The 26,756-nt window shown below is 46.2% G+C and overlaps 1 protein-coding gene across 1 annotated transcript; it reads left to right on the top strand.

The window, feature by feature from the left end:
• The first annotated feature begins 1,278 nt into the window (after positions 1-1,278).
• LOC128778692 (translation initiation factor IF-2-like) lies at positions 1,279-20,250 on the top strand. The gene is made up of 5 exons (XM_053908647.1): positions 1,279-1,467; positions 1,993-2,070; positions 6,796-6,917; positions 7,025-7,667; positions 17,227-20,250. The coding sequence occupies exons 1-5, from the start codon at positions 1,279-1,281 to the stop codon at positions 17,242-17,244; spliced, it is 1,050 nt and encodes a 349-aa protein (XP_053764622.1). The 3' UTR covers positions 17,245-20,250.
• Positions 20,251-26,756: the final 6,506 nt, after the last annotated feature.

Below are 26,756 nucleotides of genomic sequence, written 5' to 3' on the forward strand. Positions count from 1 at the left end.
ATACGTGTGTACGTGTCCTGTCTGTCCACGTTGGTTGCCCTCAGGAGGATCAGCCCAGTGGGGCAAATGAGACCCCTTGGCACCGCGGGGCAGGCGACGAATGGCGATGAAGGATGGCAGGCATATCTGTTTGTCCGCTCGACGGGCAGCCTGCAAATGGCTTCGGACCCGGCGACTCCTGGTGTGCTCTCAGCAGGGGAGAGTCACGTCATTTCCAGGTTGGCATATGATGTTAGGATGTGTGACCAGGGTGACCTACGGTGACACACAAGACCTGTAGCAACGTGTCAGGTGCAAGAACCTGCCACTGCCGGAGTCAGGGGGAGGTGCGGGTAGGGCGAGCTCAGCGTGTGTGGCGCCCATCGTGTGCGGCGTGGTCGGCAGCCCAGGGAACTGTCCTCTGACGCCATTGCCTCCAGAACCCATGATCCCTTTTCCACGAGCAGGAGTCTCAGACACAGGACTATGCAGACATTAGATCCCAGATGACGCCAGGGTCTGTAGGATGTCACCACGCCTCCCTCAAGGGAAGACTAGTCCCAGAGCTGACCCGGGGCTGAGGTTCACAGGACCAGCGGGTGACTGACAGGGGGACCAGACAGGGAGGCGCTGTGGCCGCGGACATCCCAGAGCAGGAGATTGTGACTGTTTCCAGGACTATCACAACGGGTGGGGCTGAGGTTCATTCCCCTCAAAATTATTTGGGCGCATTCTTCTATTTTTTGCCACTCTTTCAACAAGGATCTGCATTTGATTATAATAAAAACCCATGAGCCGTGGCTTTTGAAAAGTGAGGGTTCTGTTTCCTTACGGAGACATCCAGAGGGTCCTGGGTGCTCTGCCCTCTTGTTCAATGCTGGGTGTGCCCTGTCACACACGGTCACAAGGTGCTGCCCCACGTGGGCACCCACGTGGACACCCATGTGGGCACCGACGCGGCCCGGCGGGACCGATGAGGAATGGGAAACAAGGGTGAAGACTGGCCCTACAGGCACCGGCCCCTCTTTAAGCCCTTTCCCAGAGGCCCCACCCAACGACTCCTACTTCTGCTTCTGCTGCACGCCTGGCCACCCCTAACTGCAAGGGAAGCAGGAAGCCAAGACAGTATTTTTAGTTGTCTACACATTGCAGGCGGGGCTCAGGGTTCTTCAGGTAGGAAACGGGTGAAAGGTTGGTGCTGGGCCGGTGACCATCCGTGCCAGCCACACCCGGGAGGGAGTCCCTGGCTCCGGGGAGGTCAAGAGGCCGAGGCGATGCCACGAAGCAGGTGACCAGGCTATGGAGAGGCTCATCCAAGAGCTCCGGGCCAGTGCCACCCACACGCGGGCCACGATCGATGCCGCTGGAGACAGCCTGCTTACGTGCTGGAGAGCCACCTCGGAAAGGCAGCCGGTTGCCCGGGAACTTGACGCACCCCGGCAGCTAGGCCAGCGGATGAAGATGCTCCCCTGGCAGCACTCCAACCCGGTGCGGTTTCTCCGTGAGCATAAAAGGTCAAGGTGGAGATGCAGAGGCTCGTGGAGGGCTCTGTGTCCCCCCAGGTTCCTCCCCATCCCCCACACCCCCACGGACGCTATTTCCATCGGGCGTTATTCTCAAGAGCTCATCCAAGGAACAGACCTCTCTGCCTCTGTCGCCCCTGACACTGACCGGTGCTGGCCAGCTCCTGACCCGCCACTCATCTCAGGGAGGGTGTGAGGACACTGTGCGAGGCCACGTCAGGCACGACGCCAGAACCAGTTAAAGAGACCGCTCCACCGGCATGTCCTCGGCATGGGGAGGCCGCATCTAGGAACCAACTGTATAACGTGGTCCTTCGGCCTCACAATGTTGGCTTTTATCATTTTGGCTGCAACTTGAAGGTTGCTAGGCTTTATTTCTTAAGAAGAAAAAGAAAAGATTGTTTCCACATTGTGGTTTCTCTCTCGATTCGGGGCCTCATGTTGCTAACTGACCATCCAAAACTTTTCCTTTTCTTGTTTTTTTAAATAGAAATCTGCTCTCACAGCTTGTTGTGTGGAGCTGACTCGGGAGGTTTCGACTTGTGGGGGCCGCTGGCGTGGCCGTGGGGTGAGTGCTGCACGAGGGGGGTTCTAGGCACAGCTGAACAGAACGGCTTTGTGCTCTGATGACTTTCATTGCTCACTTGGGCCTCGGAGACTAGAAATCTCAGTGGCAGTGATTCCCCACGAGTGAAGCCTCTGGCTGGCTTGCCCGGGGCTTTTACACGTCCACCAACATAACTACGGCTTGTCGAAGGCTCTACATAACTATGAGGCACACTTTCTGCTAATGAGTTAATTCCATTCTCAAAATAACTGAAAGAGATGAGAATTATTATCTCCACCTTATGGGAGCAAACTCAGGGTCCAAAAATTTATTTCATTTTACTTAAAAAATTTTTTTTAATGTTTATTTATTTTTGAGAGAGAGACACAGAGCATAAGCAAGGGAGGGGCAGAGAGAGGGAGACACAGGATCCAAAGCAGGCTCCAGGCTCTGAGCTCTCAGCATACTGCCCGATGCAGGACTCGAAGCCATGAACCCTGAGATCATGACCTGAGCCGAAGTCAAACGCTTAACCCACTGAGCCCCCCAGGTGCCCCATGAATTTAGATAAGCAGCCCAAGATGACACAGTCCTTAGAGAGACAGGACATGGTGCAAATCCCAGTCCTTTGGGCGGAGGCCTGGGGTGGTCTCTTCCAAGGCGGCACTGACGTTGAAATGTTTCTTTAAAGAACACCGCTACCTTCTTCAGGAGGGAGGGGGCTCTTCTTCATTCTAGCCCACCAGTTTTTAGCTAAACATTGGCCATAAAATTCAGTCTTTGTGGAATCCTTTTATGCACAAGCATCGCATTTAAGCTTCCTGCACATGACATTATCAGAGCCCCATCCACCTCAGGGGGTTAGCAGCGGAGCCCCCATGGGGCAGATGAAGAAACTGGGAGGGAGATCTGAGATTTGTCCAAAATCACAGCAACGCGGGGTCCAAGTGTCTTTCTCAAGCCCCCTCCTTCTGCTACCTCTTTACTCCGGACTGGCTGCAAAGGACAGAAACCACCCCCAGGCTGGTGTTGGGAACCAGAAGGGAAACACACAGGGGCAGGATGGCATGGCCTTGGGGATGACGGACCCGGGACTCGGCCCTGTCTCTCTTCTCTGTTCTCAATGCTTGTTTCACTTGTTTTCTCCCCTCATCATAGCTTGGGGTATGAAGCTGGGGGGTGGGGGGGGTGGTGTCTCTTCACTCTCTTCCTGTTTTAATACATTCCCAGGAAAGGATTCTGCTCGGCCTAGACCCAAGTGGGGCCGGCGCAGTGCCCCAAAGAGGAGGTGGTGAGCACATAGATGACCATGGAGCCAGGCTCATAATGAAAGTGAAGCAGGCGGGATGGGGGTGGGGGTGAGGGGACTGTGACAAATAGCAGAGCCCACGCTGCACATAAAGAAAAGATTGTCCTGTTGGAATGTAGGCTGAGTGTAGCCAGAGATCCCAGTTTTTTTGAGAAAAGCAAGAAATCCAGATTTTTTATGTTAAATGTCTTGATTCTTTTGAAAGCTGTCAGCTAATTAAAAATAGATTTAAAACATCGCGTGGGCGGAACAAAGCCCTTCTGTGAACCAGATGGGACCTCCCAGCTATCACCAGTTTGCAGCCTCTGGTGGAGGTGGACCATATAATAACCGATATGACTGGCCCTCCAGCCCAGGGACGCTGAGGGGCGTCCACCAAGCCCAGGCTCTCCCCCATGCGCTGTGACTCCCCAGGCAGGCACTTTTCCAGCAGGCATGCAAGGAAAGCGGGAGGCCCCTGGAGCCTCAGGCAGAGTGGGGAGTGGGGGGCCCCCTGGAGGCACTGCGCAGACATCTTCCTCTTGCTCATCCTGATCACCACACCCTGGAACTCGGCTAAGACCTGGGCCCACCAAGGCGGGGACCCAGGAGGAAGGTTGAGGAGTCTGAGCTTTGAGAAGCAGGGAGGCCCACAGGCAAGCTGGGCTCTGACGGCGTCACGAGATGCTCCCAGGAGTGTGTTCTTTTTATCTGGAGTCTAGGCCACCAGCAAATGAGGGTGGAGAGTGGGTTCTGTCCTGAGGCTGCCTGCAGAGAGGTGTGGACCAGCAGTGGGATCTGGGACAGCAGGGCCTCAGGGACACTGGGCCTCTGGGGTCTGGTGGGAGTTTGCAGGTCTTCTGAGGACTCAATGTCCCCTGCTCACTCTTCTTTTCCACATTGCCTACTGGTCATGGTCCTCACGACCTGGACTCCACTGTGACCTCTCCACCATCGGTGTCCTTCAGCTCCGGCACTGTGAACAGCCCTGTCTCTTCCCTTTTAATTCCACACGAAGAGACTGGGCACCTGCTGTGTGCCTGGGACCCTGTTCTAGGAGATGGGGACACTGTGGTGAAAATGCAGACACACAGGCCAGGCTCAGAGACACCTAGGTGTGATCAAAACGTGGGGCTCAGGCTGCACGGCGAGAAAAGGGCTCTCTGAGCAGGTCAGGTCTAAGTGCCATCTGACCGATGAGGACCTGCCAGACAAAGAGGGGACAGGCATTCCAGGCAGCCGTGCCCCCGTGAGCATGGGGAACAGGCGGGGAGGCCGGGGCCAGGCTGTGGCACAAACTCCACCTTGAACCCAAGCATCACTGCAGGCTGGTCTGCATGGCCAGCAGGTCCTTCCGCTCGTGCCCAGGGATACATGTCCTTCCTGCTGCTTCCCCCTCTGTTTGCCACCCAGCCATTCCAAAGGACTTCCCTGTTGCCATCTAATTGAACATGGCGTCTGTGCCCCAAGGGTATGTCCTGGGAAACAGAAGCTGGGACTTTGGCCCACGTTTGCGCTATTCCAAAAGCTGTAAGATGTTTCCACAAAACGCCCTCTGCACCTTCTAAGGCCCCACCTGCATAATGAGAGCACAGTGTGGGCATCTTGCTGTGCAAGTGTCCACACATCAGGGGCTCAGATTGGATGGAAGTCATGTCTGTCACCATCTAAGTTTTTGTGGAGGATGCCCTCTGATGACCCCAGGGGCTGGGGTTCACACCAGGTGGCTCTCCACTATACCCCATTCCCCCCAGGGCCGCTGGGAACCAGAAGAGGGAGAGAGGAGGCAAGCCCTTTCCCTGGAGGGCAGAACCCAGAAATCTCACCTGTGCGTCCTTCTCCTCACACCTCAGTCAGGGCACAGTCACACGGCTCCATCCCAGGACCCTTTACTTCTGTTACCTACAAGCCAAGTTCCTGTTTACTGCACAAAAATAAAACTAACCATGTCTGGATCACTTTTATCTTCATTTTTCTTCTCTGATCATGAAAACAGTACATACTCAGTGCTAAGAATCCAGAAATAGGTAAAGACCATAAAACCACTAGGAATTCCAGAGCTAAGTTTAAGACTTACAGGTTGGGGCAGTATCGACTGGGTGGCTCAGTCCATTAAGCATCCAACTTTGGCTCAGGTCATGATCTCGTGGTTCGTGTGTTCATGTGTTCGAGCCCCTTGTCTGGCTCTGTGCTGACAGCACACACCCTGGAGCCTGCTTCTGTGTCTCCCTCTCTCTCTGCCCCTCCCCCACTTGCACTCTCTCTCTCAAAAATAAACATTAAAAAAATTAAAAAAAAAGACTTATGGGGTCATAGCATACACATAATTTTGTAACCTTAGTTCTTGCATGGCAGTATAATCCTGGTAACCTCCCCATATCAATAGTGACCTATGTTACCATCATAGTTGTTTGTGACATGTTTAAGTGATGACCATGATGAACTTGGAGATGGCTGTGGTTTGTATTTATTTGACTACTGAGGGTGAACATTTTTTCACATTTATTGGCCATTTTTATTTTGTGTGTGTGTGTGAATTGCCAGTTCATATCCTTTGACGATATTTTAATGGACTGTTCACTTTTTTCCTATTGATTTGAAAAGAAAATCCATGTTACATATGAAGGATAATATATTAGCACTCCTATAGTGCTTATGTGCACTAAGTCCTTGTAATGTATATTCATTTAATCCTTAGGATAGTTCTCTAAGGGAAGTACTGCTGTAATCCCCAGTTTACCCTTCCTAGGCATAGAAAGAATAAGCAGTGTGCCCAAAACTGTGTCGTGGTATAGTCCAGGGAGTCAGAACTGGGATTTAAACTCAGCATTCTGGTTCAGGTTCTCGCTCTTAACCACTAGACATTTTAATTCATGTTTTGCCAGCTATAGATTTTACAAAATTGGTTTTTCCAGTGTGTCATTGGTCTTTTCGTTGTAAGATTTTTGTTTTTAAATTGGTTTTTAACATATATGGTCAAATCCATTAATCTTTTCCTTATGGACTTTGGAGTCCCTGGGTGGGCACTATCTGGAAAGTAGGGGGCAAAGTGTTTCATATGTACTTTTCCAAACTTGCCGAGAACTTTTTGGTAAGTGAAGAAAATGTCAGAAAGGCGCATAATGCTACGGGGCCCCCAGCCTGGGCCGTGTGGGTGAAGCCCATGGCACCTGTTGCCCAGGTATGAGCTGGCCTCCTCGGTACCCTTTCCTCCCCTCATTGGGGCAGCACGACTCGGGCCACCCCTGGCCGCTGTGCAGATGCCAGTCATGGGTGAGTACTCCGTGCGCTCCACAGCAAATCTGGCTTCTCGGCTCCTTTCTGAGCACCTCTTCCACCCAGGAGTCCTCCCAAAATGCTGCCCCGCTTCCAGGCCCAAGCTCAAGTTTACCCTCCTCTAGTTTCTTGCTCCCTTCAGCCCTCCAAACGAACTGTCTCGACTCTGGCATTTGTGGCAGGTGCACTGCGAGAGCTGGAAGGGCAGTGCACCTGCGACCGTGTGGGCAAACGCTAGGCAGTCAGCGCTCGGGGCTGTCTTTCGACTTCAGCCCTTGAGCACGGAGGTGCAGCGGCCTGCAGAGTAGCGCGGACCCACCCGCAGGGGCCCGGCCCCGGGGCTGCAGGGAGCAGCGCGGACCCACCCGCAGCGGTCCGGCCCGGGGGCTGCAGGGGCCTGGCCCGGTAAAGTCGCAGCGCGTCTGAAGGATCTACGCTTGAGGCCGACTTTGAAGTGCAAAGACTAACGCTCGCTTTGAAAAGCGTTCGAAGACAAAAATCTCCGAAAGCTGGGGCAGCCTGCGTACACCACGCCGCCGCCACAGACGGCTACACTGAGGCACCGAAGCAGCCCGCCCGGCCTTTGCCCCGCACACCGCCGCCCCGCGCGCTCTCGGTGCCACGTGACGGCGGCCCTCCATCACGCGCGGGGGGCGGGGCGCCGCCGCCACTCTCTCGCTCGTCCAATAGGAAACGGGGAGCGGGCGGGGAAGGCGGGCCCTCCCGCCCCTCCGCCGTCCGCCCAGCGCGGGGCGGGCCCAGCCGCCACCCACCAGTGGGGTCCCGACGAGCCTGGCTGGGCCGCGGCGACGGGGCGAGGCGCATGTCAGTCAGGCAGTCCGGCCAATGGATTCGCGCGCTGCCCTTGCGCCTGCCCCCGCCTCGGCCTCCCGGCGCCCGCGCTGCCTTCCCTCAGGCCGCCACGGCCCGCCCGCCCGCGCCTCCATCCGGGTCCTCGCGCGCGGCTCTCGGGCGGCGGCGGGCGGTGGGCGCGAGGGCTGGGCCGTCCCCGCGGAGGGCGGCGGCGGGCGGCGGCCTCTTCTGTGAGCTCGAGGTGGGTACGAAGATGGACGGCGAGCGTGGGCCTGTCGCCATTTTCCTTCCTTCCGAATCCTAGTGGCGGTAAAAGAGGGCAGCGCTGCGGGCCGGCCGGCGCGGGCCTGTGACCAGGCTGGGCGGGTAGCAAGCGGGGGCCGTGGCGGCGGCGGCGGCGGCGGCAGCGGGCGGGCGAGCGAGCGAGCGGGGGATGGGCGCCGCGTGGCGCGGCCGGCCGGCCCCAACCCCCTCCGCTTCCCGCCCAGCGCCTCACGGACCGGGGGGAGGGGTCATTCTTCACATTCTTCACCCCGCCCCTCCCCCTGCTTCAATCAAACTTGGGCGGGGGAAGTCCCGCCCCCGGGCCGCGCCCATTGGCCGGCGCCGCCTCCCGCTGTGGCGTGACTGGCTCTGGGCACAGCTAGGTCTCCCTGACGTCACCTCCGCTATCAGGTTTGTGGGCCGGGGAGACCTTGGCCTTGGGGGCTGGGATGCAGGAGGAAGGTAGGAAGTGCGGGGGGAGGGCCGGCGCGGGCGGGCGCAGGCGGGCCCTGGGCTGGCTCGCTGCTCCTAATCCGCCCGGCCGGGCGCCGCCTCGGTCCCGGAGCAGCTGTGCGGCCGGCTCCGCTGCGGCGGCCGTCCTTGGCGAGGGAGCGGGGCGGGCGGCGGGAGGAAGCGGGCTCCCGGGAGACGGGCTCGTGCGCGGCGACCTGGGCCACCGCCAGCGGCCGCAGCCCTGAGTCGGGGCTGGTCGCCCTGCGGGCGGGCCGGCCGGGGCCCGTCCCCGGCGCGCTCCGGTGAGGAATGCGTAACCTTTCTGTCCTTGGCCAGCAGTGGCCTTCCGTCTCCAACTTTTACAGTAGGGCCTGGCCCCCTGCCTTCCGTGTCGGGGGAGGGCGTGTGCTCCTTTCCAGCCCTTCTTTCTCGGATGGACTTCTCGCTCGCGAGAGGCTCGGCCGGCGGGAAGAGGCGGTGGGAGGCCGTGAGTGTTACGTTCCTGCCGCAAATGAGGAGACGATGAGTTTTCCTTTTTTAGCTTTGCTGGTAAATACTGCTGCCTTGGCCCTCGGTTCCTAAAGTGAAAACCTCGTTTAGCAGTCCCCCGCACTTCCTTCTGTTGGCCGGAGAGTCAGGCGGTAATGTAAGGAGATTAGGGTCAAATTTTAGATTTGTACGTAGCTTAGAAAACAATCGTATCCAGGTTTTTGTGCTGAATGGAGTTTAGGTTCATTTACAGTATGTTCAGGGAGTGTGTAGTTAAGGAAGTAAGAACTTGTAAGATACTTCGGGTTTTGTGAGGGTGTTTGATTTATTATACACAGTTGCTAAAAGTGTCGTCTTGAAACTTGAGTTTTTTGAGAGACAAATCTCTCCCGTTTCTCCTGAATTCAGTTATAATTAAATAGTATTTTTAAATGTGTTGCTTGGGTACAGGCAATTATGGTTGATAGTGGGAAAAGTAATGCGTTTGGGTAGTTATTTTGCAGTGATAGCTAGAAGATTCTTTTCTTCGTGTTGAAAGGGGCTGTGCGTCCTTCCCTCTCCACTAAATTGAAGCTCTGTTAAATTTGAGAGACTGGAGAATTACGCAGGTGTGAGGGAAACAAAACACCTGTTCAGAAATGAGAGGGAATTTGCAAACGTCGGAATTCAGACTCTAGAATGAGGAGATCAGTATTATACAAGGTAGTCTCAAATGGTTACTCCTTAAGGGCATTTTATTTTTATCATGAACTAGTATTTCTTGCTTTAGACTACAGCACACTAGATATTTGTGCTTTTTTTTTTCAATAGCTGATACAGTAATAGCTTTACTAATAGTGGGAATTGTTTTGTATTAAGAGCTCTACACCATTGTTTCAAACTTAGGTCTTGACTCCTTGGGTCATGAAATCTCTTCAGCGGCTGGTAGTCAGAATTTTAAAAAACTAGAATAGAAAATATTAGTGTGTTACATGAAACTTGATTCAGTTCTGTGCATATATATTTTTCCCCCCAAATCTCTTTTTCTGAGGGTGTCAAAAAGGTTTGAAAGACAGTACTTCGCAAAGATATTTTTCTCCCTTATAGGACTGGTCTTCTGCAAGGAATACTAAAAGCCCTGTTCATTTATGTTTGGTGGAGGGTGGTCCCCTTAACTCTTACTTTCAGGAGTTAGGAAAATAGATTTGTCACCAATCACCTGATACATTTTAATCATTTAGCATTTTTAATATTGTGAGAAGCTTTTATTTAGACAGTAGGATCTCAGGATATTAATTCCAGTGATTTTTTTTTTCCATGTCTAGATGAGAGTAGAAGAATTTGGATCCCCAGTAATGAGTTGTCAACATTGCCTCATGTGACCTCAGGACTGGAGTAAAAGGAGGCCTGGTCACTCTTGCCCTTTGCCTGTATGGGTGTTCTAAGCATTGCACAATCACTTAAGAGTGGACTTCATTAAATAACCAGATAAAACGAGACTCCCAACCCCTTTTTTTGGTGCCAAATCTTTGAAATCTAGAGTGTATTTCCCGGTTCCAGCACATCTGGGCTAGTTGCATTATTGTGCTCAGGAGTGACAAGTGGCTGATGGCTACCGAATGAATAATGCAATTCTAGTGGATTGTCTATCTGCTTTTTAAAAATTAGCTTTCTCTAGCTGTTTGCAGTTTCATATCAGCAGAAATGTTCCCTGTCTCTACAGCTTCATCTCAGATGTGGGGAAATTGCATTAGGTGATTTCTTAGGCTCTTTCTAGGTCTAAGATTTACGTATTCTGAGTCAGCTGACGACTACACTTTTGTGAAGTGTGACTTTTGTTGCTCTAAGAATATTTTAAGAGATTTTTAGATGATCTGTCTTAAAATGACATGTTAATGATGAATATGATTTGGGAGCATTTTGTTCTGTTAAGTAGCCATTATTTTTTGCTTTGTGTCAGTATTCATTATCAGGAAGTTCTGTACCAGCTTTCTGTTCACTTAGGAGGTGTTCTCTCCTCCCCCAGTAGTTTTTATTTGGTCAATTACATGATAACTTAATGTATAGGAGGGAGCGTGTTTTCTTAGAATTCACTTTTGTACATTGTAGACTATGAATTGTCTACCTAGAATATAGATAATTACAGGAGACTGGAATCTAGATTTAAAAACCAGAACCTACCAGCACCTTTTCTGACTTTTGTGGATGTGTAAAGAATACAGTGATTTTTCAGTCTGGGAACATATCAGTATAATGAAAGATAGGAAGACAGATTTTAAAGGATTGAGAAATAATGGTGTATATATGAGGACTGTCGAGCAGAACAAGTCACCCAAGTGGAACACTGCCTCACCCTTAATATTTGCATAACATTGTAGGACTTAGAGCAGAATTTTTGTAAGTATACAGGTGTAGCATAGAATGCAGTTGTGGTAGCAGGGAGCTTGGCCCCAAATTAACACTCTGCATTGGAAAATTTACAAAGGAATACCAGGAATTGAGGTAGCAGTAGTTACCTTTTTAAAAAATTTCAGAAAATGAGATATTTCAAGAAGAAGATACAATCAAGAACATCTATGTACCTGCTATATATTTAAGTGAATGGAAAGGTATTGTTTTGGAAAATAAGACCAAGTATTTTGCTACATAGAATTTGACATGGATCCTCAGTACAGTGTTTGGTAGAATAAAAAATTGAGATGTTAGATTAGAATTAGGTTAATTTTTTCTTTTTTTTAATTTTTTTAACGTTTATTTATTTTTGAGACAGAGAGAGACAGAGCATGAACGGGGGAGGGTCAGAGAGAGAGGGAAACACAGAATCTGAAACAGGCTCCAGACTCTGAGCGGTCAGCACAGAGCCTGACGCGGGGCTTGAACTCACGGACCGAACCGTGAGATCATGACCTGAGCCGAAGTCGGCCGCTTAACCGACTGAGCCACCCAGGCGCCCCTAGAATTAGGTTAATTTTCATTAGAAAAACATATCTAAAAACATCTTGTCAATTTCACATGTCAACTTATGTTGATGGAGTGATCCTTGCTAAATCCTGCGTATGCTCTGCCAAAGGAATGGAAATAATGTTTTTACTATTCAACCAGCATCATCAGGTAAATAGCTTCATTAATATTCAACGGGATATTCGAAATCGAAGGAAATCTTTATGAAGTAGCCAGTATTCTATTTGGTTACAAGTGAAACTGAATGATGGGCGTGAAGGAAATGTTTTACTTTATTTGTATGGAGGTTTGGCAAAAATGAAATTTATACAACTGTAGATTGCATCAGAATAAAAGTTTTTTTTTTTAATATGAAATTTATTGTCAAATTGGTTTCCATACAACACTCAGTGCTCATCCCAACAGGTGCCCTCCTCAGTGCCCATCACCCACTTTCCCTTCCCTCCCACCCGCCATCAACCCTCAGTTGAATAAAAGTTTTTTAAAAATAAACTTTCTGAGCTACTTTGATAGTATGTAAATTAAGGTCTGGGAAACTAGACTTCTAGAAAGTCAACTTTTTTTTTTTTTTTTTTTTTTTTAATATTGTGAGAGAGCGCAAGCAGGGGAAGGGCAAAGAGGGGAACTGAGGATCCGAAGCAGGCTATGTGCAGACAGCACAGAGCCCGATGGGGGGCTCGAACTCATGAACCATGAGATCATGACCTGAGCCAAAGTTTGTGCTTAACCGACTGAGCCACTCAGGCACCCCTAGAACATCAACATTTTAGCTCAAGTTCAAATTCTTAATAGGTATGAAGTATGTCAAAGGTAGAGTAGGCCTGTTACTAAGTTTAGCATATTTTAAGAATTTAGAAGCTAGTTTGTTTAAAATACTATATTTGTAAAATTGATAAATGCAGAAGTGAAATTTATATATTTTACTTCATTAATATGTAGCCTTCAGAACGTATATTCAAATGTGTTTTTCAAACTATGACGCTTAACCTTTTGGTCGTACACTTTCTTGCAAATGTTGATAAGAGCTATAGATTATTGCAGAAAAATTGTATATACAATTTCTGGGGGTTACTGTAGCCCTTTTTGAAGCCTGTTATGGATGCAGGTTAAGAACCCTGACTTTAGGCTGTTGACTATACAAGTAGTGTGTTAAATAGTATGACATAATATCATACACTGTCATTTACTGAAATAAGTGGATTTTAAAAAGAAGTATAGATATAGGCAAACAAGCTTATTCATAATAACTAGACTTGCCTCTTCATAGCACATTGTAAATTGACAAAGCAAGTTTTACATTGAACATAAGTATTTCTATCACAAGTATATCTAGCAAAGGGAACTTTCTCTCAGACAGTTTCTCAAATTGATACAATTTGGTAAAAAGGAAGAGTTACTTGTTGAGTACTTCTGGGTCATTAAGGTGCTTTGCACATGTTCCCAGTTCTTAAAACAACCCCCATGAGGTGTGCATGTTAGTTCTCTAACCTGAGAGAATTAAACCTTGAGGAGGTTACATAATTTACCCAAAAACACAGTCACTGAGTACCTGCTTGACCCCAAAGCCATTGGCCTGAACTCCTTCCCTATACTGCTATGTTGTGCTAAAATCAGTTTCTTAAAGTACATTTTGTCCAAGTTCAATTGTGACTTTTAATCATAATTTTTATTTTTTAAAACCTATTTATATTTTGAGAGAGTATGTGTGTTAGCAGGGGAGGGGCAGAGAGTGAATCCAAAGCAGGCCCCTCGCTGCCAGCACTGAGCCTGATGGAGGGCTCAAACTCCCAAAACCATGAGATCATGGCCCGAGCTGAAACCAAGTCTGATGTTCAACCGACTGAAACACCCAGATGCCCCAATCACAGTAATTTTTAATGGGTGAGGAGTATCAAGCTACAGATTGAGATAGTATGTGAATAAGCATAGAAAGTGGATATATAAGTGTTACTTCCCCAAAAATTTATCTGAAAGATCAAATTCACATAGTTTTAGCTAATAGCATCTTGTCCAAGAATGTTTTAGTTAACAGTCCAATAATAACAGGTAACTGAGCATCCATTATGTACTTGGTGTTGTAATTGGTGCTTTTTGTATTTTATTTTGAACCCCTCTTAACAGCCGTGTAAAATTTGGCAGATTTTTGTAAGTTAAAGTAACAAAGGCTCAGAGATTACATGATGTAAATAAATATGTGGGGAATAAAGAGCCAGGATTCAGATCAGGTCTTTGATTCTGAAATACACTTTACAGAAGGAAAAGTTTCAAGAACTGAAAATATGCTAGCTACTTACCCATACTCCTTTCTCTTTCCTGGTAGCCAAGCATTATATAGTTGTGATTGTGTACATGTTAGGGTTTTTACTTAACCTTATTTCTTAACGAACATTTCCATGGGTCCTCATAATCTGTTAAGTTCTAGTATATGGATTGTGTTCTGTGTTTCTGAAAGCTTGCTTAATTAAACACGGCCTCCTCTCAGCTGTCAGATTTTAGTTTCCAAAATTTGCTCTTATCCATGCTTTCTGGAAAGCTGAGGCTGAGAACCATCAGTGGATCATAAAATCAACTTACTGTGTATAATGAAATAGAAAACATAAGAGTAAGAGATAGTATTGATTTGTGAACATAGACATTTTATTGGTAATACTTAGGCATAGACATGTATGAATACTGTTTATTTTTTATTTTTATTTTTTTTAAATGGCATCAGGTGACGTTCCCATTTTTTAAAAAAAATTTTTTTAACGTTTATTTATTTTTGAGACAGAGACAGAGCATGAGCAGGGGAGGGTCAGAGAGAGGGAGACACAGAATCTGAAACAGGTTCCAGGCTCTGAGCTGTCAGCACAGAGCCCGACGCGGGGCTCGAACTCACGGACTGTGAGATCATGACCTAAGCCGAAGTCGGCCGCCTAACCGACTGAACCACCCAGGTGCCCCTATGAATACTGTTTAGAAACATGAGATGTTTTTCTTGCTGTAGGTTGTGGAAAGAGGGAAACCACTGCTGTAATGAATACTGATGCTACATAGTAGATATGTTTCCCCTGCCCCTTGTTCATAAACATCCAACTTTATGTTGTGTATATTTTCCCACAAAACTGAGGAATATTTTAGTAGTCCTTGGTATGTAAATTGCCACATTACTTTCTACCAATATGGTACTGGATTTACATTGCTGGATCAGGAAAAATAGTACAGAGTAAGCTAGATTGTACATTTATTTCATTTTTAGATACCTATGTTTGAGGAGGATTCAGACATGTTTTAAATGAGAAAATTATTTGGAGTTGAGGGTTGGGGTAAAGGTACCAGCCAGTTTTACTGTTGGCTGTCATTTCTTGTAAAAGAACCATGCGGGTTCTGAGGAAAGGTTTTGGCTTATAAACGCTTGACTTTTTAGGAACAGTTGTCTGCATGTTCATACCTTGGATCTTCTGGCCATGTAGAATGGAAACGAGCTCAGCTGTAGTAACTTTGGAGATGCAGTGCTATCTTCTGTAATCTGGGGCAAGTTATTAAATTTAGCACCAGTTTCCACCTATGGAAAATAGAGATGGTGGCTATTAAATAAGATGGCACCCGTGAAGGGCTTGACAAATGGGGCCTTATGTATGTCGGCATGGTAAATCTTTCCCCTTATTCTTACAGATCATTTAGTCCAATGTACTGAAGTTACAGCTAAGAAAGCCGAGGGACTAAAAAGGCTGAATTACTTGTACAAGGTTGTGGTTGCAGTGAGTGAACTGGGCCAGGATTTGAAGCTTGGTTTTTGACGATTCTGAATGAATATTGCTGCTCTGAGACATTTGTGTACAAGTGTTTGTGTTTAATTTTCTCCTGAATATACCTATGACTTGGAATTGCTAGGTCAAGTGGTAACTAACTATTTAACTTTCTAGTGAACTGCTAAGCTTTTTCAGAATACCTGGTGCCATTTTCCATTCCCACCAGCAGTATATGAAGATTCTAATTTTAATTTCTCCACATCCTCATCAACACTTTTGTCTTTTTGATCTGAGCCATCCTAGTGGATTTGAAATTGGCATACCATTGTGGTTTTGGTTTAGGTTTCCCTAATAACTACTAAATCATGTTGAGCATCTTAGACACTTGGCCATTTGTGCGCTTATTAATCGTTGGAGAAATGTCTGTTCAAATCCTTTGCCCTTCTTCAAGTTAGGTTGTCTTAAGTAACTTTTACATATGTTGTGAGGTAGGGGTCTAAATTCATTCTTTCAGGGGCGCCTGGGTGGCTCAGTGGGCTGAGCATCCGACTTCGGCTCAGGTCATGATCTCACAGTTAGTGAGTTCGAGCCCCGCATAGGGCTCTGTGCTGACAGCTTGGAGCCTGGAGCCTGTTTTCGGATTCTGTGTCTTCCTCTCGCTCTGCCCCTCCCCCACTCATGCGCAGTCTCTCTCTCTGTCAAAAATAAATTTAAAAAAATTTAAATTCATTCTTTCATGTGTGGATATCCAGTTGTCCCAGCACCATTTGTTGAAAAAACTACTCTTTCCCCATTGAATTGACTTGGCACTGTTACTGAAAATCAGTTTTCTCATTCTGTGGGGTTTATTTTTAGACTTTCAGTTCCATTCCATGTTGAGTTGTATTGTCAAAGAGTGTTTTTGATTACAGGTTTTGGTCACTAAGTCACTACTTAGTAACTTTCTTTGTCATTAAAATCAGTGTATGCCTTAAAAAAAATAATCTGTAGTGGCTACCTCTCAAGTATGAGGCTACCTCTCAAGTATGAAGTCTGTGTATTGAAGACTAATATTTACTGTGATTTAGACTAATTCGGATTTTAAGATTTTGATGATAAAACTAAAGCGATCATATTGCTTAGTTCAAAAGTATTTTGCCAAGGTGTTAGATAGCTTGGTCCCTACCTTTGACACCATCACAGCACCTTTCCAGTTAAAGGAAGGATCCTGGTGAGATCCAGTTAATTTTCTTTTACAAAGACCACGTAGTGTTTGTTGGCATGGAATTACGTGCATTACGTTAATTTAAAAATTACGTTCTCAAGGGGTACCTGGTGGCTCAGTCGGTTAGGTGTCTGACAGCTCAGGTCACGATCTCACGGTTCAGGAGTTTGAGGCCCACGTTGGACTGTCTGCTATCAGCACAGAGCCTGCTTCGGATCCTCTGTCCCACACTTTCTCTCAAAAATAAGTATTAAAAAAATTTTTTTTAATAAAAATTAGGTTCCTTTTACATTTTTTATATCCTCCCTTTGTATATAAATGCATTTAATCATAGATGATGCAAGCTGTACAGCACTTCTGGGTTTTGAGGGCATAAGGATTCAGTAGAGGTTCTTGTGTTCTTTTATAATGGATTTTGTTTGTGTCTCATGGAAGGATATGTGATTTTATGAATTTTCATTTGTGGCAACTGTAAAAAATCAAAAGTTGATAGTAATAAGTGATTTCTGAATCTTGTAAATATATGGTATATTGGGAGCACATTCGTATAACGAAGCATTTATGACTATTCAGTCATAATGGGAAATGAGGGCACCACATAGATCATACATGTAGCTATAACTTAAAATGCTGATTTCAGGTTTGTTCAGTTACACTTAGTTCAAGTTGAGTGAATGAAATTGTTCTAATACTTTTCTTTTTTTCCTTTCATCACACAGGGGAACCAGGGTTACTGAGGAGAAAGCCTTCCTGTGGTGCTCAGCTGTGGTCCCTTTCCAGCATTTACCCTGGACCTTGTCTTCACTGTGGGATGAGGTAGTAGGTTGTATAGTTTTAGGGTCACACCCACCACTGGGAGATAACTATACAATCTACTGTCTTTCCTAACGTGATAGAACAATCTGCATCTCAGCGACCTCCTAGAAAGTTAATAACTGATTGTACAGTGTTTTAAATTAACTTGTGTAAAAATGCTGTGGTGCTGCATTTCTTTGTGGTGTGCAAGTTGCTTGCATGTTTAAAAGATTAAAAACTTGAGCAAGTAGACTAGATGGTGATGGGAATACTTTCTTTTTCTCATTTCTGTGTATAAGAATAACTGTATATTTTAATTTGATGCTGATGATTTTACGTTACATTTTTCTTTTGAGAAAGATTATGTTCTCCATTCCAGAAGAAAAGATTGCTCTATCAGAGTGAGGTAGTAGATTGTATAGTTGTGGGGTAGTGATTTTACCCTGTTCAGGAGATAACTATACAATCTATTGCCTTCCCTGAGGAGTAGACTTGCTGCATTTTGGTTTTATCTAGATGATATTAAAACTCAGAAGACTTAATTTTGACATTGTTTTGTACTTCGTTTACATCAGTTGCTGATTTTCTCTGTTCAAGAAGGATAGTGTACTACGATAGAGACAGTGATCAAATATTTTTCCGTTTCACATATGGTATGTTTTCAGGAATTTGAAATTAAACAGAAATCTCAAAGAGTGGAGAGAGCAAATTTTCATAGGGGACTAAGCCCCTCTGGAATTAGAATAGGTTCATCACTCTATATCCTGCCACACGTGTCCAGTGTGGCAGTGGTAAATACAGACCAGAAAGGCACTGCCTGAGCTGAACCGGGGTCAGGTCACTTATCACCCCCAGTTTGGGTTCGAGGGTGGCCTTCGGCAAAGTTGTGACCACTGTTTCACTGGTATGTTGATTTGGACAGCTTAATCTCCAGCTTGGGAAATGAGAAATGGGCCCTGGGTTCTACCCTTGCTTCTGATAAGTTGCGAAGACCTCACCTTAGTCGCCCCAAACCTGAAGGGGCCCTTCATTCACAAAGAGGAATCTCCTGAAGCTGTCAAAGAGGGAAATCCGCAGGGTGTTGTTTCAGAGGAAATGGGAGCATAATGCCAGAAAGGGCTCCTTGAGTTGTAACACCCATGGAGGCCTGCGTTTCAGCTTTCTTCCGTGGTCAGGCCATACCCTACCTTGGGATCAACGCTGAAAGCTCCCTTTTTAAAGTACTTGCTGTTTATTTTGTTGTGGGAGAAGAAAAAGAGGTGCAAAGTGTGGAGGTGAGGGAGAGGTCATCTCTTCCCAGATAATTCCATCTGTCCTGAACCTAAATGTCTAGGATAATTCCAGTTTATTGCATTTGGCAGCAGGAACTTTGCATGAGAGAAAACATTGATTCTCTTGGATGGGCCGGGCCCAGGTGATCTCCTTGGGCTGGATTTATGCTTTTTATGTCATTCCTACTGTATATAGATGGATACCTGCGTGGTCCAGAATTGATCTTTGTTACACATAACTGGACAGATGGGGGAAACCTTTTACGTTCGTTGCTTTCTGGTGTGCCAAAGAAAAGCAGGAATGTTCAAGAAATTCTCTTTGGCTTAATTTTTGTGAAGCTGACAAGTTGGATGATTCTCACTGTGTGTCTAGTGGAGTCATGGGGTTTTGTGGTTTTCCGACGCACGTACTGCCCCTAGCAGCCTGGCTGCTGTTCTGCAGCCGAATAGTTAAGGTCTGGGGAAACATGAATCTGTATCTTTCATTAATTAAACAAGGACCCACTTCAGATCTTACTTAGCGCAACCCAGTAAGTAAATCAAATTGTGGAGAACGGCTACATTTTATGAAAACACTTAGGTCAAAAACCGTGGGCTCCAGAGGGGACTTGGTGTGGTAATGTGCTCCGGTAGAAGTGGCAAACAGCATGTACACATGAGTGTCACCTAATTGTCTGGGGTACCAAGAGAGGCTGGGGATGTTGTGAAACTTGATACTTAAGTTGTAATACTTCAAATGTTTTTAAAAGTCTGTGGTTCCAACAACGTATGGTGGACTGGGTATTAGGCTTCTGCGATTTGCATCTTCGGATGCAGTTACATTTTTGTGCCTTTGTGACAAGAGGTTTGGTTTTAAGCAAATGGATTTGTGAGTTTTACCAGGGTCATGGCCAGTACCTTTCTGAAAGCATCAGTGAAGAAATTGTAATTGGTTTGAATTTGAACTGAAAGCCAAACAGGATGGCCTTGACCTAACAGGTTACTGTGCCGTGCACCTGCCACGTGGATGCCCAGCGGGGACGTGGGCCCCTAGGAAGAGGTAGTGGGTTGCATAGTTTTAGGGCAGGGGTTGTGCCCACAAGGAGGTAACTATACGACCTGCTGCCTTTCTTAGGGCCTGATCATTCCACGCTTGCGGGTTCCTGGCACCTTGGTTTGACCTGCATGTCCTCTTAGGAGTGAAAACATTGCAGGAAGACCCAAGGAAGCGATGCTTGCATTAGTGACTTACAAACGTGCAGCGTGGCACCAACGTCGATAACTGTGAGTCCTCTCGTGAGAAGTTAGGACTCTGAAGAACTAGGTGCTTATGTGCCTGGCTTTGAGGTCACTGGAAAGTTATGGCAAACAGGCTTTTTGTTTATGGTGAAGTTCCTGTTTCTGATCTAGAAACTGCCAGCTGTTTCCCCCTCTGTGGCCTCTGTTAAACCTGAATGAAGGCATATAACAAGGCTGTGGAAATGTTTGCTGTATTTGTAAATATTTTTGCAGTAGGTCTGGGTCCGGACTTAGGATTTGGGGCAGCTCTTTGGTGTTACATATTGTGGCAACCCATCATCGCATTGGGCACCATTATGATATGTACCCCTGTGGCTGAATCTTAAATGTGTGTGAGGGCTGAGTAGTGGAGTTACTATATTTTGTTAAATATCTTTTCAATAAAATATTATTTTAAGACTTGTTTTAAAATCATTCTTTCACTTCTGTCCTTGCAGAACTAGATACATTTATTTGTATGTAGGCTTGTTTTAAGATCTGTTGAAGTACTTGATTTCATTGTTTTATTCGGAATAGTTTGCTGATCTGCTGTTCACAGATGCACATTAATGAAGCTAACTTGAGCTGTATCTGGCATTTCCGTTTTTGCAAGTGCTTGCGTGTCTCCACACACAGTTGCATGTGCTCAGGATGCCCCACTGTCTGGCAGTGATTTTTTCTGCATCGACTCAAGCAGACAGTACCTTGCAGAAACTGGTGTGTCCCTCCCTTAATTCCCCAGTGTGGTTCAGACATTGAGCCTGGGATGTGTGTGCATTAGTATCCCAGCACTAGATATAATTTATTTCAAGCTATGTTAAACTATAATTAAAAGACTCCAGGGTGGAAAGTTTGCAAGGGAATTTCAGCGGAGGAAAAGGTCAGGAGGTGCTTCTAGGCATAGTACATACCTGTGACGGGGGCTTTAACTTCCTCTGTAAATTGATGTAGTTGGGTGTGGTTTCTAAGGCACATTTTACATTGTGTATCCCTTTAAAGATTTCAGTTGATGAGTGGCAAGATTGTCAATCCCCTGTACACTAATTTGAGTGGAAAATGCATAGGGGAAGAGCCAGAAAGTGGAAATGATATTGGCCATACTAAGGTTAGGGTGGTATTTTAATCAACGTCTCAAATTCCTTCTAGTATTGCCTGTAAGAGTATTCTAAATTATTTCTAGTTATCCTCAAATCAGGTGGGCCACACTAGCCAGCCCTCATTTTTTCTTCCGTTTCCTTGAACTGATTTTCCAGGCGTTCCTTGCTTTCCCCACTTCATGTTTCCTAGTCTGCCTTCCACTGTTGGGATGTTGGCAGGAGGGGAGCGGTGGGACCTGGGCAATGTCGGGGGTTGCTCGGCCGCCTAGGGCAAGCATCTGTATTCGATCCCTTCGGATTATGGAGTCCTCCGTCTTGCTTGAAGCCCTTAACTAAAAATTCTAGTTTGACTTAAAGGCTATTTTTCCCTAAGTCAGAGGGTGTGGGGCAGAGTAATTGCATTTATCCGCTATTAATCATGTTTCACACAACTCCCAAGACTGACTGCCTACAGCCTGTAGGTGGCGTCCTGACAGACGCCCCGAACTCTAGCTTCTCTGCCATCTAACACATGGTTTCCCTTGTTAAGGTGTCGCCTCTTCATCATGATGACTGCCTGCCCTAAACTGGCCATCGCCCTTCTCTCAGGCTTGAAGATGGAAGGGGAGGGCAGACCTTTCAGCCGCCAGCCTTCTGGAGAGTTCTCTCGGCAGTGCCACCTAGTGACCCCTGTGTCCACAGTGGGTGTCACACGGGGCAGGCTGGGGAGTGGCTTTAGGCGTGTGGCTTGGCCCAGTGGGTCGGTGGTGGGACAACACGCATGCAGGGCACGCAGCAGAGGGGCAGCCAGAAGATGAGTGGGCTCAGTCCCACCCCCAGTGCTCACACCTGGCAGGCACCCTTTCGGCTGAGACCGGTTCTGCCCCCAGGACTGTGTGGGGCCCTCGCCAGGTGCCACCTCCCCGCCTGGTGCAGCTCAGAAGGCCTTGAACCCTTTCACAGACTCTCCTTTTATTGAGGATGGTTTTAGGTCCGTGGCAAAACGGGGCAGAAAGTAGAGCTCAGGGGCCCTGGCCGCTCCCTGCCACCGCCACCTGAGCTCCTCGTTGCAGCCTAAAGCGCCTTTTCTTCCCTTGCTCGAAACTCTTCTGCGGCAGGAATTAGGCTAAGAAGCTTAGCTCGTTGCCCCATGGAAGCGGCAAGGACTACGGGACAAATGCTTGATTCTGAGCGCCAAATCAACTGGAAAATAAGTGGCAAAAGTAGGCACTTGAAATGAGGGGTTTTTTTTGCATTTTGTGTAAACTTGCCAAGTGGTAAACCCGGAGGACTGAGGGCAGGGAGTCGCATTGTAGCAGCAGATGGAGGACCCTGCGATTAGCTGTTTTCTCCACCCGGAGAGGAGGTTTAACCAGCAGGCAGTAAGGGTGGGAATGGTTCTGGGGAGGTGCTGGGGCTCAGCAATCTGGGACAGGCCCTGGTGGGGCTCCCTGGGTGGCCTAGGGGGAGTGCAGGGGCTGGGGGCGCATTTGCCGCCCTTCCCCAGGATATGCGAAGTTTCCAGGGAGCCGGTACAGGGTGGCTGGAAGACCGCCCCAAAGGGCTTCCTGCAGGGTCCTGGATTCACTGAGGTGTGAATCTTACCTGGGGTGGGGGAGGTGTGCCCTAACTCTTGGTCTAGGGATAAGTTGTGACTCGGTCTAACCATTGATAATGTAAGGAGTGGTGGAGGGGAAGAGGGTTCCTTAGGAAGGTTGTGGAGGAGAACGCTGCTGCTTCCCTTTGAACACAGTTGTGTGATGAGCAAGAGCCCGAGGAGGGGTTCAGGCCCACCTCCTCTGACATCACTGAGCTCCTGGGGCAACGCCAGCACTTGCTCACCTCCACACCTTAAGTTGTGTGAGAAGAATGAACTGTACCACAGTGAGTGGGTGTGCTGTTCCCTGCAGAGGAAATCACTGGATCCCACCCAGGTCAGGAAGCGCAGGGCAAGCCCCCAGGCATGCCGGCCTGCGAGAGAGTGCCTAGGTTATCAGCTGGGAAGGACCCTTGCGGCTGAGATAAGGATGCTGAAGAGTGGGTCTCTGGCATCCGAAGGCCTTGGTTGAGCCCTGACTATAAGCTTGACTTACAATGGGGATTGACAAAAAATCATATTTATTTAAGGTGTACAATTGGTGTTTTGATGTAAACACACCTGGTAACCAGTGCCACAAATTAACTTGTCCATCGCCTCATAGACCTACCGTGTGTGTTAAAACCAACTCAGATTAGGGGCGCCTGGGTGGCGCAGTCGGTTAAGCGTCCGACTTCAGCCAGGTCACGATCTCGCGGTCCGTGAGTTCGAGCCCCGCGTCAGGCTCTGGGCTGATGGCTCGGAGCCTGGAGCCTGTTTCCGATTCTGTGTCTCCCTCTCTCTCTGCCCCTCCCCCGTTCATGCTCTGTCTCTCTCTGTCCCAAAAAAAAAAAAAAAAAAAAAAAAAACGTTGAAAAAAAAACCAACTCAGATTTAATCTTACAGCAAATTTCAGGTATATGATACATTATCAACTGTAGTCGCCACATGTACAGTTGATTTCTATAACTTATTTTATAACTGAAAGTTAACTGAAGTTTGAAGAAAGTGAACCCTATGACCAATATTTCCCCCATTTCCCACATGTCCCAACCCCTGACAACCACCATTCTGTACTCTATTTCTCTAAGTTTCAACTTTTTAAAATTCCACAGACAAGTGATACCCTGCAGTATTTGTCTCCCCGCATCTAGCTTATTGGATTTAGCATCAGGTCCTCCCAAGTTCATCTGCATTGTCATACATGGCAGGATTTCCTTCTTTCGCATGCCTAAATAATAGTCTATTGCACATATATGCCACATTTTAATCTGTCAACGGGCATAGATGGTTTCAATACCTTGGCTATTGTGAATATTGCTGCAATGAACATGGAAGAGATATCTCTTCAAGATACTGATTTCATTGCCTTTGGATAGATACCCAGAAGTGGGATTACTGGATCATATGGTAGTTTTAATTTCAAGTCTTCGAGGGACTCCCCATGCTGTTTTTCTTGGTGGCTGCACCATTATGTATTCCCACCACCAGTGCACAGGGTTCTCTTTTCTCCACATCCTTGCCAACACTTGTTATCTATTGCCATTTTGATAATGGCTATCCTAACAGGTGTAAGATGATATTTCATTGTGGTTTTCATTTGCATTTCACTGATAATTAGTGATGTTGAGCACTCTTTAATGTAGTTGTTTGCCATTTGTATGTCTTCTTTGGAGAATGTCTGTTGAAGTCCTATGTCCATTTTCTTAAGAATTTTAATCCCAATATAATTAATGTACAGTATTAGTTTCAGGTGTACAATATAGTGATTCAACAATTCTATACATTAATCAGTGCTCATCAAGAAAAGTGTACTCTTGATCCCCTTCATCTAGTTTATCCCCCAACCCCCCCTACCCCCACCCAATCTACCTCCCTGTCAGTTCTCTATAGTTAGGAGTCTGGTTTTTTTGGTTTATCCACTCTTTCTCTATTCATCTATTTTATTTCTTAAATTCCACATATGAGTGAAATCAGACAGTATTTGTCTTTGTCTGATTTATTTCAGTTAGCATTATACCCTTTAGATCCATCTGGCAAGATTTTCATTATTTTATGGCTGAGTAACATTACATTGTGTGTGTGTGTATCACATCTTTTATCTATCAATGGACACTTGAGTTGCTTCCATATCTTACCTATTATAAATAATATTGCAATAAACAGGGGTGCATGTATCTTCAAATTAGTGTTTTTGTATTCTTTGTGTAGATACTCAGTAGTGGAATTACTGGATCATATGATAATTCTGTTTTTAACATTTTTTTAAAAAGATTTATTTTGGGAGAGCACAAGGTGGGGCAGGGGCAGAGAGAGGAAGACAGAGGATCCAAAGTGCGCTCTGCATTGAGAGGCTGACAGTGGAGAGCCTGACGTGGGGCTCAAACTCACGAGCTGCAAAATCATGACCTGAGCCAAAGTCAGATGTTCAACTAAGTCACCAGGTGTTATTTCTTGTGTTTTTTATTTTAGCCATTCTGACGGGTGTGAGGTGGTATCTCAGTGTGGTTTTGATTTGTATTTCCCTGATGATGAGTGATGTTGAGCATCTTTTCATGTGTCTGTTGGCCTTCTGTATGTACTCTGCACATTTTAAAATTAGATTATTTGTGGGGTTTGTTTGTTTGTTTTGGTGTTGAGTTGTATGAATTCTTTATATATTTTGGATAATAACCCCTTTTGGATCTATCATTTGCAAATATCTTCTCCCATTTAACAGATTATCTTTTTGATTTGTTGATGGTTTCCTTTTCTGTGCAGAAGTGTTTTATTTTGGTGTAGTCCCAATAGTTTATTATTGCTTTTGTTTTCCTTGCCTAGGAGACATATCCATAAATATATTGCTAAGGCTGTTGTTCAAGAGATTACTGTCTATGTTTTCTTTTAGGAGTTTTCACATCTCATGCCTATGTCTTTAATCCATTTTGAGTTTGTTTTTGTGTATGCTGTCAGAAAGTGGCCCAGTTTCATTATTTTGCATGTCGCCCTCCAGTTTTCCCAGCACTTTTTATTAAAAAGACTGTCTTTTCTCCATTGTATATTGTTGCCTCCTTTGTCTAGATTAATTGACCTTAAAAGTGTAGTTTTATTTCTGGGTTTTCTAGTCTGTTCCATTGGTTTGATTGTCCATTTTTGTACCAGTATCATACTGTTTTGATTACTGTTAGGCTAATGGTTTTTAATGTAAACAATATGAGAATTTATTGATTGGTATTCAGATTCTACATTGCATTCCCTTAAAAAAAAACTACCAGTTACTGTGTTTCAGTGTAGTATTAAAGTAGAATACCCAGGGGTGCCTGGGTGGCTCAGTCGGTTAAGTGTCCGACTTCAGCTCAGGTCACGATCTCATGGTTCGTGAGTTCGAGCCTGGCGTTGGGCTCTGTGCTGACAGCTCAGAGCCTGAAACCTGCTTTGGATTCTGTGTCTCCCTCTCTCTCTGCCCCACTCCCACCCATGTTCTGTCTGTCTCTCTCAAAAATAAACATTAAAAAAATTTTTTTTAATTAGAATATCCGTAATTATCTAAAAAACAAAACAAAATGGGCACCTAGGTGGCTCAGTTAGTTAAACCTCTGACTTTGGCTCAGGTTATGATCTCACAGTTCGTGGGTTTGAGCCCTGCATCTGGCTCTGCGCTGATGGTGTGGAGCCTGCTTGGGTTTCTCTCTCTCTGCCTTGTTCTCTGCCCCTCCCCAACTTGTGTTCTCTCTCTTTCTCTCTCTCTCTCTCTCTGTCTCTCGGGATAAACAAACTTGAAAAAAAAAGCCATTAAAAAACACTATTAAGAAAATCCCCTCATTCCAACTGCATACTGGTATGAGGCTAGATTTTTATCAACAAAAATAGTATTCTCACCACAGACTGGAGAAGTAGATATGAGAATGCACTTGTCTTCTACTAAGTCAGACATTGAAGAGTGTTTTGCAAATGTAAAGCAATGCCACTCTTTCCCTATTTTTTTTTTGTTTTGAAAAATATATTTTTTAAATATTTAAACATTTTCTCAGTCTTAACTTTTAATGTGTAAATATTGATAGGCTTAACCAATAAATGAAATTCTTTGGCATCTTCAATAATTTTAAGTATCTAAAGGAGTCCTGAAACCGAAAAATTTAGGGGCCACTGCTCTGGAGATTTCAATATACTCATGCAACTTATCACTGTCTGCCTTTAAAATAGGCTATGTTGCTTCATGGGCAATATAAGAACTTTATACAGTATATTTCCAGTTGTAACCTCCGTGCCTTTGTTGTCACATATGTTACTTCTCT

Source organism: Panthera pardus, unplaced genomic scaffold (assembly GCF_024362965.1).
Source record: "Panthera pardus isolate Hobbes unplaced genomic scaffold, ASM2436296v1 HiC_scaffold_20, whole genome shotgun sequence".
Classification (NCBI taxonomy): domain Eukaryota; kingdom Metazoa; phylum Chordata; class Mammalia; order Carnivora; family Felidae; genus Panthera; species Panthera pardus.

Bases quoted from the DNA above. Each gene is read 5' to 3' on its own strand.
- LOC128778692 (XM_053908647.1), top strand. From the start codon at position 1,279: ATGGAGAGGCTCATCCAAGAGCTCCGGGCCAGTGCCACCCACACGCGG. The intron at 1,468-1,992 runs GTGCGGTTTCTC...TTTTTTAAATAG, and splicing joins CCTGGCAGCACTCCAACCCG to AAATCTGCTCTCACAGCTTG. The intron at 2,071-6,795 runs GTGAGTGCTGCA...CATTTGTGGCAG, and splicing joins GCCGCTGGCGTGGCCGTGGG to GTGCACTGCGAGAGCTGGAA.